Source organism: Fusarium vanettenii (assembly GCF_000151355.1).
Source record: "Fusarium vanettenii 77-13-4 chromosome 4 genomic scaffold NECHAsca_3_chr4_2_0, whole genome shotgun sequence".
Taxonomy (NCBI): Eukaryota; Fungi; Ascomycota; class Sordariomycetes; order Hypocreales; family Nectriaceae; genus Fusarium; species Fusarium vanettenii.
This window is the reverse complement of record NW_003315879.1, coordinates 935,989-953,178: the sequence shown is the minus strand read 5'-3', so window position 1 is coordinate 953,178 and position 17,190 is coordinate 935,989. Positions and strand designations below refer to the sequence as shown.

At 52.7% G+C, this 17,190-nt stretch overlaps 7 protein-coding genes across 7 annotated transcripts; 3 read left to right on the top strand and 4 right to left on the bottom strand.

Moving 5' to 3' along the window:
- Positions 1–170: 170 nt before the first annotated feature.
- On the bottom strand, positions 171–2,034 carry NECHADRAFT_123323 (uncharacterized protein; the record flags this gene model as incomplete). Its single annotated transcript, XM_003051577.1, has 3 exons — positions 171–1,589; positions 1,642–1,941; positions 2,029–2,034. 3 exons carry the CDS (start codon positions 2,032–2,034, stop codon positions 450–452), a joined length of 1,446 nt encoding a protein of 481 aa, XP_003051623.1. The 3' UTR covers positions 171–449.
- Positions 2,035–5,119: 3,085 nt separating this feature from the next.
- NECHADRAFT_99989 (uncharacterized protein) lies at positions 5,120–6,815 on the bottom strand (the record flags this gene model as incomplete). Its single annotated transcript, XM_003051576.1, has 3 exons — positions 5,120–5,951; positions 6,007–6,569; positions 6,695–6,815. 3 exons carry the CDS (start codon positions 6,813–6,815, stop codon positions 5,619–5,621), a joined length of 1,017 nt encoding a protein of 338 aa, XP_003051622.1. The 3' UTR covers positions 5,120–5,618.
- Positions 6,816–8,473: 1,658 nt separating this feature from the next.
- Positions 8,474–9,546, top strand: NECHADRAFT_38393 (uncharacterized protein; the record flags this gene model as incomplete). Its single annotated transcript, XM_003052018.1, has 3 exons — positions 8,474–8,516; positions 8,581–9,130; positions 9,153–9,546. Coding segments are annotated over 3 exons (987 nt in total), but the record flags the coding sequence as incomplete, so codon positions are not given.
- Positions 9,547–9,981: 435 nt separating this feature from the next.
- On the top strand, positions 9,982–10,628 carry NECHADRAFT_78869 (uncharacterized protein; the record flags this gene model as incomplete). The annotated part of the gene is made up of 2 exons (XM_003052017.1): positions 9,982–10,410; positions 10,461–10,628. 2 exons carry the CDS (start codon positions 9,982–9,984, stop codon positions 10,626–10,628), a joined length of 597 nt encoding a protein of 198 aa, XP_003052063.1.
- A 221-nt stretch (positions 10,629–10,849) lies between these two features.
- Positions 10,850–12,106, bottom strand: NECHADRAFT_38646 (uncharacterized protein; the record flags this gene model as incomplete). Its single annotated transcript, XM_003051575.1, has 4 exons — positions 10,850–11,022; positions 11,073–11,430; positions 11,483–11,547; positions 11,695–12,106. The coding sequence occupies 4 exons, from the start codon at positions 12,104–12,106 to the stop codon at positions 10,850–10,852; spliced, it is 1,008 nt and encodes a 335-aa protein (XP_003051621.1).
- An 811-nt stretch (positions 12,107–12,917) lies between these two features.
- On the top strand, positions 12,918–15,373 carry NECHADRAFT_78867 (uncharacterized protein; the record flags this gene model as incomplete). The annotated part of the gene is made up of 7 exons (XM_003052016.1): positions 12,918–13,136; positions 13,326–13,496; positions 13,555–13,916; positions 13,964–14,025; positions 14,073–14,924; positions 14,976–15,060; positions 15,109–15,373. The coding sequence occupies 7 exons, from the start codon at positions 12,918–12,920 to the stop codon at positions 15,371–15,373; spliced, it is 2,016 nt and encodes a 671-aa protein (XP_003052062.1).
- A 151-nt stretch (positions 15,374–15,524) lies between these two features.
- NECHADRAFT_78866 (uncharacterized protein) lies at positions 15,525–16,525 on the bottom strand (the record flags this gene model as incomplete). The annotated part of the gene is made up of 6 exons (XM_003051574.1): positions 15,525–15,581; positions 15,612–15,643; positions 15,688–15,780; positions 15,869–15,916; positions 16,037–16,175; positions 16,250–16,525. 6 exons carry the CDS (start codon positions 16,523–16,525, stop codon positions 15,525–15,527), a joined length of 645 nt encoding a protein of 214 aa, XP_003051620.1.
- Positions 16,526–17,190: the final 665 nt, after the last annotated feature.

Here is a 17,190-nt window from a genome sequence, read left to right as displayed (position 1 = left end):
TCGTCCTCGGAGCTCACTAGCCAGCTATAATTTGATAGCAATGCAAGTCGGAGCCTGAAATGTCTTTGCTGTCTGGTGACTTATTACTCGTGCAATCGTCACTCCATCTTGATCAACTTGTCACTCAAGCATGGTCAATGTTGGACACGGCAATACGAGACAACAGGGCACAAGTAGGTAGTCAAGGTTGTATTGATTGCAATCAATTCGGATCCTGGGAAACATCAAGGATCCTTCTAATCAAATCAGGCACTGGAACAAGAAACCTGAGAAGCAAAATCGCCCTTTTTCACCTCCCTATCGCAGTGAAGACAGACGATTGGTATCGTGTAACTCTTTGCATCTTTCGAGAAGTAAAATGCGCACGTAACTCCCCTCCAAACACCAAATGCTTAAATCATGCTCTCCCCTAATCTCCTTCCTACGCTCCCATTTCACCCATGTGCCGTTTACAGAGCAAACATCATGGCGGCCAGAGGAATGGCAACAGCCCACATCATGGGTCGGTTGAGGCCAGCGGCATCCTCCTCGTCATCGCTGTTGGTGCTGTTGTCCGAGCTGGTGCTGTTGTTCTCGACAGTCTCGCTGCCAGTGTCGGCCTCGTTCTTACCCGCGGCGTTCGACTCGTCGTCGGCGAGAGGGATGACCTTGAGGTTCTTCATCTCGGTACCGTCGGCGTTCTTGACAGTGAGCTTGACGTTCCAGTCCGAGATCTTGATGATCTTGCCGCTGGGAGCATTCTTAATGCCGTTCTTGATGAGCTTGTCAGCACCAGGGGGGTAGGCGGGGAGGGTGAAGTTGCTGTCGAAGCCCTCATCCTCAATGATGCTGGCCTTGCAGGCGGGGCCCTTGGGGGCGCTCTTGCTGGCAGGCTGAGACTGGACCTCCTTCCAGTCAATCTTAGCGAACTGGTTCTTGAGGCGGTTGAAGTCTCCGAGAATCTGGAGAGTGTCTCCCTTGATCTGGACAAGACCGTAGTTGTTGTCCTCCTCGGTGTACTCGTAGACGACGCCACCAGAGAAGACGGGGGTCATCTCCGATCCGTACATGGCCTGGGTCTCGTTCCAGTAACGGGGCTGGGGCTTGTTGCAGCCATACTCGCTGAAGAAGACGGGAACAGAAGTGTCCTTGAAACCCTCGGTAAGCTTATCGAAAGAGGAGCTCTTGTAGGTAGCCTCAGGACCACACCACGAGTACGAGTTAAGAGCAAAGAGATCAGCACGGCTCATGTCGTTCTTATCGCCGGATTCAGAGCACTGCATGTAGTTCCAGGTATCCCAGAGGACCTCGCGGACATCAGCAGCGGAGTAACCGACGGGAATCTGGCGCTTCAGGTTGTTCTTGATGTAGCCCTTGAGGTCACGGGTGACGGCACGGAGATACTGAGGGACAACCTCGGCGGTCTCGATGTTGTTGATGACTTCGTTGGCCGAGAAGAAGAGAAGGGTGTTGGGGTAGTTGCCAAAGGCCTCGGCGATAGCAAAGGTGCGGTTGAGGTACTCGGTGTAGTAGCTCTCCCAGGGGTTCTCGGAGGTGATGGCCTCACCGGGAAGAGGAGAGTTGACGTCAATCATCATGTACATGCCGGCCTGGGCATACTGTTAGTTAACGGACCCCACGGATGTTATGTTGACGACTTACGGCGTTGAAGATGCTGGCGCACTCGTCGTGGTTGATGTTGGGGTCAAGGTTGTAGACGCGAATAGCGTTGATACCAAGAATCTGCATCAGAGCAGCATCTCGGAGACACTCCTCCTTGTGGCTCAGAGGATCCTTTCCAGTCTGAGGATCGTACCCGGCGCTGCCGCCGGGCTGGTAGGCCATTCCGACGATCTGGAACTTGTTGCCAGTCTCGGGGTTGATGAAGTCGGTTCCCTGGATCTCGAGGGGAGTGACGGCACTAACTACCGTGGCCCCAAGGGCCATGAGGGCAGCGTTGATCTAGATGGGTCATGTCAGTGGCCGAAATGACGGATGAGAGCAGCGGGGTGCGTCTGTCGCGATGCGATGCGACTAGATCCAACTTACAAGCATGGCGACTATGTAGCTACTATAGCGCTCACGGGTGGTGTGTTTTCAAAAAAAGCGAAATAAAGTCGAATACAGGTGCTTGCGATCTCAAGAGAAGCAAATAGCTCCTTGTCAGTTCACGTTGGTCGATTGTTTTGGTGGTGGTGGTGTTGAGAGAGGCAAATGGTGAGCACAACAAAAGGCGCAAGAGTCGCGAAAGGAATGAGCGACAAAGAATCGAAAGGCAGAACCACAATCCGAACTATGGACTGGGCGTTTGATGGAAGGAGCGTATGGAGTTGGTAGGAGAGAAAATTGGGAAGAGGGAAAAAGGGAAAAAAGAAGAAGGTTAAAGTCGAAGGTGATGGACAGTGACAAGGACGGAGACACTGGAGACACAAGCGGGACGGAGGCGGCAAAGCACAGCGGATAGAGGCAAGCTCAAATACGAAACGGGAACGGTCTCCCGACGATGGATGGATGGACTCCTTGATCACATTTCGAGCGAGTCTATTGCGGCCAAGACCAAGGCAAGGCATGGCATTCTGGGCATTAACCAGCATGAAGTGGAGGGGCCTATGGTCTTGGCTATGGTCATGGCTTTGACTTTGACCAGGTTGAACGACTCCATCCCCGCCGTACTTTACATGGACGGGAACTCTACAGAAGACAACAAACAGGCCTCAACACCATAGAAGGTCACGTCTCATATCATCATTCTTCCTCTTGCCAGATGCAGTTAAGGACCCTTGGCTGTCATGGGGGTCCCCTACTGCCCCCGACCCCGGTCATGCCCAGACCCTGCGCCGACGCCATACGAGAGATGGCGGCCAGCCACTGGCGAGTGCCACTGAGACCGGTCCCGTCTTCTGGGCGCGAAGAAAGAAGACCACTGGACGCCATGGAGAGTCCTCAACCACTGGCCGCCTCCCAGTGACGAATCGCCGTTGGAGCGTTCCTGGTCCCACCACGTTTTATCCAGGGCCCGCCCCGGGGGCTGGTTGCCACCATTCCCAAAACGTATACTGACAATTTCACATCCAGACACTTGTCGCGACTCTCACTTTCATTCTGGGCTTCACTCTCCTTCACCGTCGCTGCGCCTTCCTCGGCGTCGCAGTTGAAGCTCGGCGGCTCGTCTTGGCTCCTGTCGGTGAGGCATGGGTCTACGTGATGGCCTCGACGATCTCCATCATATTCTTAAGATTGGGTTTGCCGCCGAGACCTTGGCCTAATAGTAAGTCTCGGGTGATGGCTCCCAGGTCCCGGCATAGTTTTTGTTTGTTTGCGGCGAGAGGGAGATTTGACGGTCAGTTACGGAGTATCGTCCTTCATGTTGAAGCAGACCACGTGCTGTTCCACCGACCCAAGTCGGTATAAATGATACTCTACTGGGTTGTTTAAGATTGCCCGTGTAACCTCCGTCCGAGACTGGCTTTCTACCCGAAAATGCATTCTGGTGCTGAGCAACAACAAGTCATTCAGAGTCGAATGCGTCAGAGAAGCGAATGACCCAGGCTAATGTCTCATGTTTAAACTCGCTGGTGATCCAGATCTGTCTCTCATTCCGGCGCCTGTGTATCTCCTTGGTTGTGTGCCCCCTTTTCCCAGTCTCATTAAGGGTTACTTTCCGCCGTGTGTGCCACCATGCCGCATCCAATAGTCACGATATCTCGCCCAGGCGCTTCGAAGCTTGGCTACCGGCTGCCCATAAATGAACCACCACCATCGAGCTAGGTCACCTCATGCCCTGTCGATGCAAGGGCAAGGGTCCTACCACCCCTTACTCTAGTCCAGTGACTGGCCTTCAGACCGTCTTCTTTGGACGATTGCTTCCGCCTGCCAGCTCCCAATAGATTTCTTTGTTTCCGTGTCGCTATCTACCTATGGTCCCCTCGGGGGCTCTATCTGAGGTTTCCTGTGTCGGCTGGGGCCGAGTATCTGGCCCTGCATCATTCTATTGGACGCTTTTCCATGAATCATTTGCTCTCAAAGACTTGCACCAGCACTAGCTAATTATCTTTCATGTATCGGATAAATAAGATGCAGACTGTGCGTCTCAATATCGCTAGTATTGTTCGCATTGATGAAACTCGGACAGGTGAAACCACCTTTTGCAGGGATCATGCAGGGCCCTTTTGCGGCCGACCCTCTTTATCTTGAAGCATCCCTCCGACAGATCCGGGATCGTCAGCCTGTTGATGAGGTTTTCGGCGAATGACCGTTTGCGGTGTATATCCCGTCTTTTAGTCTCATGTCTCTCGGTAGCATATTTGACTAGGTAAGTATCAATGCCATTGTCGGTGAGTTCCAGCCTTGTGACTCTCTTGATTTCATGCCCGGCTACTCATCTTGCTACGAGTCCCACCTCACCATATTGCCCATATACCCATCATCACTCATAGAGCCACCATCTAGAGTGAATGAGTTATGAAGACAGAGAAACCATGACAAAGTCACCTTGCGATCTGAGAGCCATAGTACGAGTTGTCTGCATATGCTACTGCGTTGATCCCAGAGATGGGTTGTGGTTCATTTCTCAAGGTCATACCCTATACCAAATGACAGGCCAATCGAGTATCACGATTACCATCGATCCTGCACCAATTCTGGCAAAGAAGTCGACGGTTAGGCTACCTATCCATGCAGTTGGAAGGCTACAGATTGTGTATTCCATGAGTATCTGTTTAGTTCCCGTCTAATGTATCGGGTCGTTTGGGCCTTGCGCAATGTCCATATATCCCACCCTGCCACAACATCAACACCAACACCAACACCAATAACACCGTTAACTACCTATCATAGACAGCCAACTTTGACAACCATCTACATAGGTACCTAGCCAACGAGAACTTACGAGGACTGGCCAGAAGCCAATGTTCGACGTCACAATCCAAGACCACCTCACATGTCATACACGGTCTTCGTCTCAAAGAGTGGCACACCTTCTCCCAGCTGGGAACCGAGCCACCTAACACAAAAGGCAGCCTGTTTGGACCAGAGTCAAGGTAACAGGAAATGTTCCACACCAAACAAGACAGATAGTCGTTATTTAACAGCGGACACAACTCGAGATATTGTCACACCATTCAGGACACAAGCCACCCATGTCAAAAACTCCAGTGGGAATTGATACACTACACTATGTACCTAGGCAACGAAACTAACTCTATAATAGAGTATGGGGTAACCGGTCTGATTAAAACATAAAAAAGGCCAAGATAGCTCGGGGTAACACTGAACGAAAATGAAAAAAATGTCGCGTACAGCTTCGACATGGACTGAGCCGGCAGAACCACCTCCTGAGACTTAGCCATATTAGAACCGACAATCCCGTCGGCACTCAAGCATTAGCAAACGCCCCCAAGTGTCCTGCTCTCATCCCGTGCTCGCCTGTCAACGTCATCGAAACGATGTAAAAAGGCCTTTTGTCGGTTAATCACAGTATATGTGACCGCCGTAACCCCCCGACAAAGCAACTACTTTTGGGTTTGCTGTACATGAGGCCGTGAAATATGTCGAGAGTCGTAACAAATGCGGGCTATCTAGCTGCCCAGAGACGCCGTTGCTCCCTCGCCAACACAAGTTTAAGCACAAACGTCGTCGACTTAGTAGCCGTTCATCGTCATCCGTTGCGAGTTGCGGCTCAGCTCGCGGTCGGCGGCAGGGCTGATGGGTCGGCTGCTGGCACCACCGTGTGCGCTGCTCTCCTTCAGGGCCAGCAGTTGCTTGGCACGGAAGGTCTCGTAGTGGATCTGGGACGTGGTCTCGATGAGGTCCTGGAGGTGGGTTCGGAGGAGGAAGTTTCGCAGGTGCACGAATTCGCAGTGAGTCTCATCCTCGACGTTGATCACACCCCATCGGTTCTGGCGGCCACGGACCTGCTGGCCGTTGACAATGATCGACTTCTCGGATCCGACGACGGCAAAGGGGACGAGGTCCTGTGTCAGTTAGTAACTGTTTACCTGGCGCGCGTCTCATTGGAGCAATACATACCTTCATCTGGGTGTTCAGGGCGCGCTCCTCATCGTCAAACTCATCGTTGTCATAGGGGTACATCTTGAGGTTGTGGAAAGCAAACTCCTCCTTGATGCGCTCCTTGAACTCCTGACGCTCCTCAACGGTCAGGGAGTCGGCCTTGGCAATGACGGGAACGACGTTGACAACGTCCGAAAGCTTCTTCAGAACAACAATGTCGATGGGCTTCAGGGAGTGACCCGAGGGCTGAATGAAGAAGAGACAGCAGTGGATGCGGGTGTCCTGGATGTAGCGCTCTCGCTGTGCAGTGAGCTCCTTGCGCAAGTACGCGGAGTGCTGATCCTTGATGTACTTGACGATGGGATCCCAGCAGCGGTCGTTGTTGACAAGGTCGCCGTAGCCAGGGGTATCGACAATGTTGAGTCTCAATCGAACGCCATTCTCCTCGATAACGTGAGAGACGGCCTGGATCTCGGTGGTGGAGCGGATGGGCTCATCGGGCTGGAAGCGACCCTTGGAGTCGATGAGGTGGGACGCGAAGATGGTGTTGATGAGGGTTGACTTGCCCATACCAGTCTGGCCTGCGATGCGAACAGAGGTTAGCACACGAGCACCCAGGAGGACGCGCTGCCAGATCACCGACCATGGGGTGATGGGCGGTATAGATCACGGCCGCGATTGGAGACGGTGAGGTGTCAAGACTTACCAACGCAGATGACGTTGAACTGGAAACCACGCTTCAAGAGCTTGCGCTCGATCTGGGAGGTGATGCTGTCGAAACCGACATGGCTCTGGGGGTAGATGGTGTTGGGAGGAACAGCAGCCATCTTGAACGAGGACACTTGGTCGATGAGAGTAGTGAAGGAAGCGCTAAGAGTTGAAGCTTGAGGAATGTCGATGCCTATTCCAAGAAAGAAGGACTGGAGCACCGAGACACAAGGAGGACACGAGCGCGAGCAGTTGGCACGGTCAAAGTGACGTGTGGTGATGCAGCGAAAGCTGGAAGTTTGGAGGATTAGAAGAGGCGGCGTCGGACACGATGTATGCTAGGGGGGAACTTTTCGGGCACGGCACTGGGCACTGGGCTGCTCCTGCCACCAGCAAACAAACAATTTCCGTGCTAGAAGGGAGGTGTCAGGGAGCAGGGAGGTCCAGGGACCGAAAGAAAGGGGGAAGCCGCGTTTCGAGCTTCTAATTGGTTGCATGTCGTCTGTGCGCTCGCTAGCTCGTGATTGGCCCGCCGGCACTTTGGGGAAGGAAGCCCCCATCAGACTTTTGAGGCTAGGAAATCGAATCGAAGCCTTGTGCAAATTGATCATCGCGACTTTGGTTGGGCTTAACGACGGATCGCATTGTCTTGTTACGGAACAGGCAAGCAATTGGGAATCGGAGAACTATTACGATTACTTCGAGTCGCATTCGAGGTCAGACTCCGCTTGTGTACTCCTCCGACCACCATCCGAATCGACTTTCCCGACATATCACCACCATCTCGAATTCCGTTTCCTACTCTCTGTCAAGATGGCTGCCGCTCTCCTCCCCCGACTCTCCTCCCCGAGCCTCCTGTCTAGAGTTTCCTTCCGCCAATTCACACAGAAGCTCTTCCCGTCGCTGTCGATTGCGATCCCTGGCGTCTCTCTGAACCTCCCCACCATCGATGATATCTGGGAATCCGTGCTGCGGGCTGTGCCAAAGAACAAGGTCTCCCACTCGAAAAAGAGATCCAGACAGCTGGCTGGAAAGGCGTTGAAGGATGTGAACAGTCTTTGCAAATGTCCCGGCTGTGGCGAGACCAAGCGAACACATCGGTTATGCCAGACTTGTCTTGAGGGTATGATCTCCTTCTCTGTCTTTGCACGAGAAGCCAAGACTGTAGTGCTAACTATAAATGCAGAAATGAAGCGCATTTGGAGGCAGGACTACCCAACTGATCAGTCGGTCTAAGTGAAAGAGGATACAGCCTATCGAGGATCTACCAATACTGTAACAAGAGTCTGTATAGTCACCACGGGATCGTGCATGCCATGGGCGTTTCGGCTCGTTTGAGCCTTGTAGGAATATCAAAATAAGAATAAGAAAGAAGCATCAAACCTATGCCCATTCTCGTGATATCTAGACATACTCTGCTCAACACTTTGCTTGCTCAAATATAGTTTACTCACCATGGCGCCGGGAAAAGCTCAAAACTCTTTTTAATAGAAGCGAAATCCAATGACTAATATTCCGTCTTGAAACATCTTGGAACGTAACCATCTGCTGTTTGATCTGTTTGGGGCTTTTTGGTTTGTTTCTTCAGCCCTGCGAAGAAGACTCTCGGATGCCCCACCAAGGCTTCGCATCCGCAGCTCACCCTTGAGTCTTGATTCATACACAACGTCATCCAACAATTCTGCGAACCACATCCTTAGCTGGGAAGGCTTGACGCGGGAGAAATGGTGGGCATTGAGACACATGCAAAGTTATCTTGTTCATTCATGGCTAATATTTACAGTCGAAACAATATTTGACCACGCACACCGTGGATAATGGTAAGTTTGACCTCCCCGCCGCGGGGTGAGAGGCTTGAAAGAATTGGTCACTGAGAACTCACAGCCCACCTCACGGACATTTACTCCATCGCGGCAACACCCAAGGCCGTGATATCAGCCAGTGGCTCTTCGACGCTGCACATTCACGATACTACTGACCCCTCGATTCCTCTCAAGCAGTCCATCCCTGACGCCCACAAGCTAGGGTGTCACCATATTTGCACCTCGCGCAGCGGAAATGTTGCAGCCAGCGCTGGCTTTGGGGGCGAGCTGAAGATTTGGCAACTGAACAAGGATACCGGTGAATGGAGCCTTGATGGCGAGGTCACAGGACCTTCAGCGAAGCCTGGCGAGATCTGGGCGTTGGCCTTGAGCGAGGACGGCGCCTATCTTGCGACGACAACCAATGATGGGCGAGTCAACGTTTGGGACATCACCGGTGAGGAGAAGACCAAGATTCGGGAGTTTGACACTGGAAGCGGTGGCTCGGGCAGCTTTGGCATGTCTGTGGACTTGAGTCGGGATGGCAAATACACTGCCAGCGGCCACCAGGACGGGTCTGTCTACATCTTCAACAACAACACAGGCAGAATCCTGTATTCACTCTCTGGCAAGTCCCCTGCTCTTCACTCATAGTGGTGTATTAACATGGACGTTAGGCCTTGCGAAGCCTGTGCGAGCGGTTGCCTTCTCACCAGGCAGCACTCGTCTTGCTGCCGCTGGAGATGCTGGTATTATTGCACTCTATGACCTGGAGCATGGCGAACATGCTGCAAACTTGACAGGCCACACGTCATGGATCATGACCCTTGACTGGAGCGACACTGGCGAGTACCTTCTGAGTGGATCCATGGATGGCAAGGCCAAGGTATGGTCAATCGAGCGCAGGGCTTGTGTGGCTACGCACAGCGAAACGAACAAGGCACTATGGTCGGTCAAGTGGCTACCAAAGACAACGAGGAGCGAGATGTTTTGCACAGCAGGCGCCAACAGGAGCTTGTCTTTCTACCGGGAGGCTACTGGTGGTTGATTATCGCGATACTATGAGGACTCGCCGCTTCACCTTGGGCAACAAGTTCATGAAAGATACAATCTTGTGATAGATATGAGTCCTATTGGACGATAATGAGAGCTTCGTCCGACATCATTGATGGCTCTAGGCACGAGCAGATTCACGTGATCTCGTATCAATCTCGCGTTGCCCCGCCAATATTAAGGCTGTCTCCCCCGTCATAGCCATCCTGGCCGCTGACCTCTTGCGCCCACCATCAAAGGCACCCGGTTATACACAGAATTATCATCAATTGCCCCATATTTAACACCTGTCTGCGGGTTAGATCATTATCACTCCACCTTGACCTATCTGTTGCGAAAGTAGGACATCACCGACTTACACCATACTTGCGACACCTGCAGCATCGAGCGTCACTCGTCTACCTACCTATACATCCATCACAGTGCCAACATGCCCGCAACTCGAAGATCAGCCGGCGGTGCACGCAGTCGCGGCCCTCCTGCCAAGGGCCAGTCCACCCTCACCAGCTTCTCGAGCAGAGTGACAAAGAATGTGGCAAAGAGTGCCAAGAAGTCCATCATCTCGCCTTCCATCACAAAGATCGACCCCACTCAGGCCCCAAAACAGACCAAGGTCGAGGAGGCTGTTGTCGAAGAGCCTGAGCCTATAGAGGTGGACGAAGAGGAGGAACAGCCAGAGGTTGTGCCAGAGCCAGAAAAGTCCGAGGCCGAGCTGCGCGCGGAGCAGATTACGGATGCGCAAATCAAGAAGTATTGGAAGACGATCGAAGAGCAGTGGACCTCTCCCCGGTTGCATCAACAGGGTGTATCGCTAAGCGAAAGGGTCCTCCGATATTTTGATGTTAGCTCGCAATACGGAGTAAGTTACCTTGGTTCTCTCGATGAGGCGTAACTAACAAACATTGGCAGCCCTGTATCGGCACTCCTCGTATGAAGCGATGGAAGCGAGCTGAGCGCCTTGGTCTGAACCCCCCAATTGAGGTCCTTGCCGTCCTCCTAAAGGAAGAGACCAAGGGTAACAAGGTTCAAAGGGCACATATGGATGAAATTCTCAACTCCACTGCGGTGGGGAGCTGATTTGTTTTCATGTCGTTTATGGTAATGGGGGAATGAATGGGAGCATGGCGTTTAGGGGAATGTGTCATGGATTGCCAATGAGGCCTTGTCTCTTGCCCGAACTATTTTTATTCTATCATGGTGAAGAAGCAGTTGAACATATGAATCTATAACCCGAACTCCATTTTTATGTGACACTCCCAGGATCTAGAGGTTAGTAGCCTTGCGGCCTTGTCAAGAGTCTAGTACCATATACTCCTTGTCCGATGATGAGGAATAGGTTCTTCGCCGGCAGCTTCTAACTCCTTCATGCTGTCATAGAGGAAAAAGTCTATCAGGATGGCGTTGACGTGGGCGTCTGGGTGTTGGCGTAGAATCTCTCGTCGAATCAACTCGACGCACCAGATACTGCATGCTGTTATGCGTTAGTGTATGCACCTTGGCTGTACGCTGCATATAACTCACCCCGGATCTGTAACTCCCAGGAGCATCCGCTCTCTATCATTTTCTTGTCTGTGATGGCGGCAGCAATCGCAGGACAGCAGTACAGCGCGCCCAGAGTCATGAGGATCTGGGGGATGCGGTAGTCGGCAAACATGGTGATCTTGTCAATGTCACGGAACTCGCCGTAGGACTCGCCGTTGAAGCAGGCCCATAGATCGGCGACGAGGATCTGAGCCCGCTTCATGAGACGGATCATCTTGCCGTCCTCAAAGCGGTGCTCGTCACGGAAACAGTCAAAGTCTTGGGCTAGAAGGTTGACGAGACGTGCTGCGGAACCATCGGCAGCGTAGATAAGCTCTGGAATGGAGCCACCATAATTCTTGAAACGGTGTTAGAGCTTCCGAGCGTTCTAAAGAGGGGTGTAGTGGTACCTGATCGAGAACTTGGCCGGCCTCTCGAAGACAGTCAAGGCGCTCATGAAGGAGGGGGATCTCCTCTTCTGTACACGACCTAAAGACGTGCTTGAGAGATTCAAGAGTACACTCGTCCTCATTTTGCCAATAAAAAGGGTCCGTTATAGGGATGCCTTTGAAGATGTCAAGTTAGAAACACCGACGAGTTGTCATGACAGAATGCGACTGACCTTCATCAAGAGCCCTTTGTAGTGCCGCAACCAAACTCCAGTACCCAGTCCACCTCTTGCCGCGATACTCAATTGCAAACCTCTCATCTTCAGGTAGCTCAGACCAGAAAGAAAAGTTTAGAAGATCCATGGTAAAGATAAAGTTGACTGTGCTCTCGTCCTTGGCCTTGGGATGGAGTTCATGCTCGGACCAGGTTGCAGTTGAGTAGCTCTTCTGCTGCATCTGCTGGTATATCGTTTCGGCGGCCTTCTTTGAGGCACGCATGTCGACAGCAACATCGATGCAAGAATCGTAGACATACTCGGCGCTCTCGAGGACGCCAGTCTCGGGCTCTTCCTCGATTGTCACCTTGCCTTGAAGGTGTTGGCGTAGGAGCTCGAGGAGCTCAGTGTCAACCTCGTCGTCGGACATGGTGCTAGAAAATAGGCAAAAATTGAAAGCCTATTCTATGAGTTTCAGTGAATGGGAAGTTCAAGTGAAGGAGTGGAAAAGAAGAGTCAAGGAGTGAATGTGGTGGAATGGAAGTTGGTAGTTGACTGAATCATCGGTCTGGACTTTCTTTGACTGAGATCCCTTTTTTTTTCTCCGACGACGGGCAGCCACCCCGCGGTCACAGTCCTAACCCTCTCCTGAAAGTCACAGAGCGACTGGGCTTTAGTTGCCAAGAGGGCGGAAGGCTGCTTTAGCTGAAACATGTAAACGAGATGAAGAGCTTCTTGCTTTGGATACCTCTAGAAACGACCAATTGACCTGAAATTCTGTATCACACATTTCCCGTCCTCTTCCCGCTTGCTCGTCCTTGCGCTGCATGTTTCCTGTTCGTCGCCGTCACTTATTTCATGGATCAAACAGTGGAGGCCTGGTCGTCGGGTCGCCGAGTCAGGCCCTGGAAGTTTGGTGGAGTGCCAGAGGTGACCAATCAAAGCGGGTCTGCCCACTGTTACCGGCCCCAAGGAGCTTGGCCCCCGGCCACCAACAGTCGACGTAATTGGGCTGGCGCATCCTTTGTACCTCTTGCTTGCAGCGCCTGGGTACCGTAGGTGGGCTCTTTCATCTCTCAGCTCGTGCTCTCACCACCAACATCCAACCTCCAACCTCGAGCGATCGCGAATCTCGACGAAAAAAAGCACACGAACCCCATCGTCCTACACCGTATGCGAAGCCCCCAGAACGTGTTGCTGCTCTCCCTCAACCCGGCCTTTGTGTCTGCTGAGCGGTGACGATGACGATGGATGCGACGAGTGCGCCTCAAGATTCGGCTGCGGCTCCAGCTCCAGCTCCGGCTTCTGCGACGCAACAACAGCAACAACCTCCACAAACACAACCCGCTGCCGCTCCCGCGACTACTACCAACGTGCCTCAAAGGCGACCACCCGTCATGTCGCGCGACAGATACAATCACCAGTCGCTCGGCGCGTCTCTGAATACCTCTGTGAAACAGGTATGCCCACCCCAGTCGATCCCGAATTCCTGTTTCTGCGCCTTGAGCAAGCCGGGCTCTCGTCGACTTTGAGCGCGCTGCCACCTTCCGAATGCCACGGCTCGAAGCATTTTCGGTGCCGGCACGCGATATGCGACTTGTACTTCTTTCATGTCCATCATTCTTTATCAACTAACAATGTTTGCGCAGGCTCGCGTGCTCATGGTGGGAGCTGGTGGCATCGGCTGCGAGCTACTCAAGAACCTTGTGCTTACCGGCTTCGGCGAAATTCACATCGTCGACCTCGACACCATCGATCTCTCCAACCTGAACCGGCAATTCCTCTTCCGCCACGAGCACATCAAGAAGTCCAAGGCCCTGGTGCGTCCTCTTGCCCGCGACACACGCCATGATACCAGGTTCACTAACCGAAATGCAGGTCGCCAAAGAGGCTGCGCAACGATTCAACCCCAACGTCAAGATCGTCGCCCACCATGGAAACATCAAGGATGACGAGTTTACTGTCGCATGGTTCCGTCAATTTCGCATTGCCTTCAATGCTTTGGACAACCTTGAGGCTCGGAGACATGTGAACAAGATGTGCCTGGCTGCCGATGTCCCTCTCATTGAGAGTGGCACCACCGGTTTCAATGGCCAGGTTCAAGTCATCAAGAAGGGCGTTACTGCGTGCTACGACTGCACACCCAAGGAAGCACCCAAGTCCTTCCCCGTGTGCACCATCCGGAGCACTCCTAGTCAACCTATTCACTGCATCGTTTGGGGGAAGAGCTATCTTCTTAAGTGTGTATAACGAGGTTAGATAGGAGCGTTCGCTAACGAGATGATAGCGAGATATTCGGTACCAGCGAAGACCAAGCAGCTTTTGATCACTCAACAGACGCCGATAATGGTAGGTTTAATAATTTCGAGGTCAGAATGGGTATTGATCAAAAACAGCAAAGGAGATCGAGGAGTTAAAGAAAGAGTCGGAGGCTCTCAAGAAGATCCGAGATGCTGTAGGCACCTCTGAGTTTCCCCAGATGCTGTTCGACAAGGTTTTCAACGCGGACATTGAACGACTACGCTCTGTTGAGGGTATGTGGAGTTCACGACGAGCCCCCGAGGCTCTCAAGTACGATGCCGTTCTCGCCCAAGCTAGTGACGCCATCGCTATCAAGGACACCCTCCTCAACGATGACCAGCGAATTTGGTCTCTTGAGGAAAGTCTGGTGGTTTTCAACGACAGCCTGGAGCGACTAAGCAAGCGAATCCTGGAGCTCAGGAAGAACAAGTCCCCTGAGGATTCCGACCCCATCATCACGTTCGACAAGGATGACATTGACACTCTCGACTTTGTCGCCGCAAGCGCCAACATTCGATCAACAATTTTCGGAATCGACAGAAAATCTCGGTTCGACACGAAACAGATGGCCGGCAACATTATCCCCGCAATTGCGACAACGAATGCGATTGTCGCTGGACTTTGCGTCCTCCAATCTTTCAAGGTCCTGAAGGGAGAATATGCGCAGTCCAAGGAGGTCTTCTTGACACCATTCGCACCAGCTCGTCTGTTGGCCCCTGACAGGTCACGAGAGCCGAACCCTGAGTGTCCAGTGTGTAGCGTGTACTTTACCAGCGTTGTCGTGGATCTTTCCCGGGCGACGCTCCAGGACATTGTCGACGACATTGTCAAGGATAAGTTGGGCTACGAGGGCAAGGAGTTTGTTGTCAACAACGACGTGGGGACTTTGGTCGAGTGCTTCGAGGATGGTGACGACGAGAATCTTCCAAAGAAGCTTAGCGATCTTGGTATGACGATTAAATTCCTGTTCACTATGGACAAAACTAACAGCAAGGCAGGTGTCAAAAAGGATAGCTTCTTGACAGTGATTGACCAGGACGATGACGACACGTTTGTGAATGTGGTGATCAACATTCAAGACGGGTAGGCCAACCCTCACATCAAGCTCGGTATGAGGCTCACATATTATAGGACCTTCGAAGCGGACAAGAAGCCCATCGAGGCTACGTTTACGGAGAAACCCCAAATCCCGCGAAAACCCAAGAAGGCCCAGCCCGCTGAGGCGAATGGGAACGGCGAGCTTAATGGAAAAGCCGTGTCAGTTGAACCCAAGGGCGTCAAGCGTCCGCTTGCTGAGGACAGTGGCCAGCCCCTGAAAAAGGCCAAGCTCGTCGAATCAGGGCCCGAGGTGGTGGACGTCGAAGAGACCGGCGGCGCGATTGTCATCGACGACTGATGGACCTATGATCCGAGTTGGCGATATCAGTATTCCTGGATACCGCCTTGTCACGCAGCACTTAAACCACCATCGAGGTTTAGCACGCAGTTGTTTGCAAAGGCGTTGGAGGCTAGGAAGACGGCGGCTTCGGCCACTTCCTCAGGAGCGCCTACACGACCCAATGGGGTGTCTTTGAGGAAGGCGGCCTGTAATTCTGGCTTGAGGTCTAAACGACGTGTTGTACATTAGCACTGACCTCTCTGCGATTGGCGATTGGCGATTTGGCGCCTGGAGGATTGGGTAGGACGGGGCGGAAAAGGAAAAAGACTTACGATCCCACATGGGACTGGCTACCCAACCGGGAAGCAGAGCGTTCACGCGGATGGAGCGAGGACCAAGCTCACGGCAAAGGGCACGGGTGAAGCCTGCGAGGACGCGAAGTGAGCGTTTTATTTTGGAATGTACAATAGTCGGGTATGTTGGGGGATAAATCAAGGGATATCAAGCACTTACCGACGACGCCGGCCTTTGAAGCAGCGTATGCTGTGGCACCGGATCCGCCTTTTGTGGCCATGAGACTTGATACGTTGATGATGCATCCTATGCATATGAGTTAAGCTTAAAGAACATGGCTGAGGCTAGAGAGTGGTGTACCGTGGGGACGGAGTCTGGCATGCTTACAGACGAGCATAGTCGCCATGAGGTTGGTATCGATAATATCACCAAGCTCCTCGTCCGAGGTCCTCTTTAGGAATGAGGTTTGGCTGATGCCAGCACAGTTGACAAGAATATCTACGGGGCCTACAGCATCATCTTGGGTCTATTTAAGTAAGAAGAGACCACATTGTTAGTGGCTCAGTTGGTAAGCGGGCATCTTGGCTCATGACGACTTACATGATCACGACCGCCAAACACACCCTTGATGGTATCCCGCTTAGCTACATCAAGACGAATAAAGCGGTGCCTCAAAGGGCTGCTGCTGGCCTCGCCGCCATCACCCGGGGCGTACGGGGTAAGAAGCGGCTCGAGCCGGGGCTGGGCGTCAAGGACGGAGCGGCCGAGCAGGGAGAGGACGGCGCCGCGGGAAGCAAAGGCGGCGGCGATCCGGGAGCCAATGAGGCCGGTGGCCCCGACGACGGCGCAGTGTTTTCCGGCCAGGGGAAGAGCCATTGGAAAGGAGGAGCTCGTGATGGGTGCGTGATTGGAAGTGATGTGTATTGTGACGATAGGTGATGGATGGGTTTGGGTGGAGGTTTGTTGCAGTAGCTGGGCGGAGTACTGATTTGGCGCCACGTCTAGCTAGACGCACTTGTGGTTTACTACTGGTACAGTACATTCAACACGACGCGAAACTTCAAGTTGTTTACTTTTTTCTCAATATCACTGCGGCAATAGCTCCATAGCTGCCGTCGGTGTTCATGAGCTGGGTCCATATATGCCTCAATGCCCCCAATAGGGCTGGTGGAATGTCATTGTGGCATGGTCTCGGAGCCCTCGCCAAGCTGTCGGTTCCTGGACGAACACATGTCATGACAGATATCCTCAGCGGCCCAGCAGTCGTAATTACACCTATGGTTTCTTTACTTGACAGGTACGCTTTAGCAGTGCCTCTGTGCGTTAGAAAGCTTGCAAGGGCTTAATTGGTCCTCGGTCCTCCATGATTTCAATTTCCATGGTCCAGGGGGGAGACACCCCATAGCGGACAAGGGTTTCATGGTCAAAGCCCGTTCCCTGCTTCGGCTGTTGATGCTGAATGGGGGAAGCTGGGACAAGGTGTCGTTTTGGGTTTTTTTGTGGGAGACGAGCGAGTCAAAAGGTTGACGAACAATCTCAAC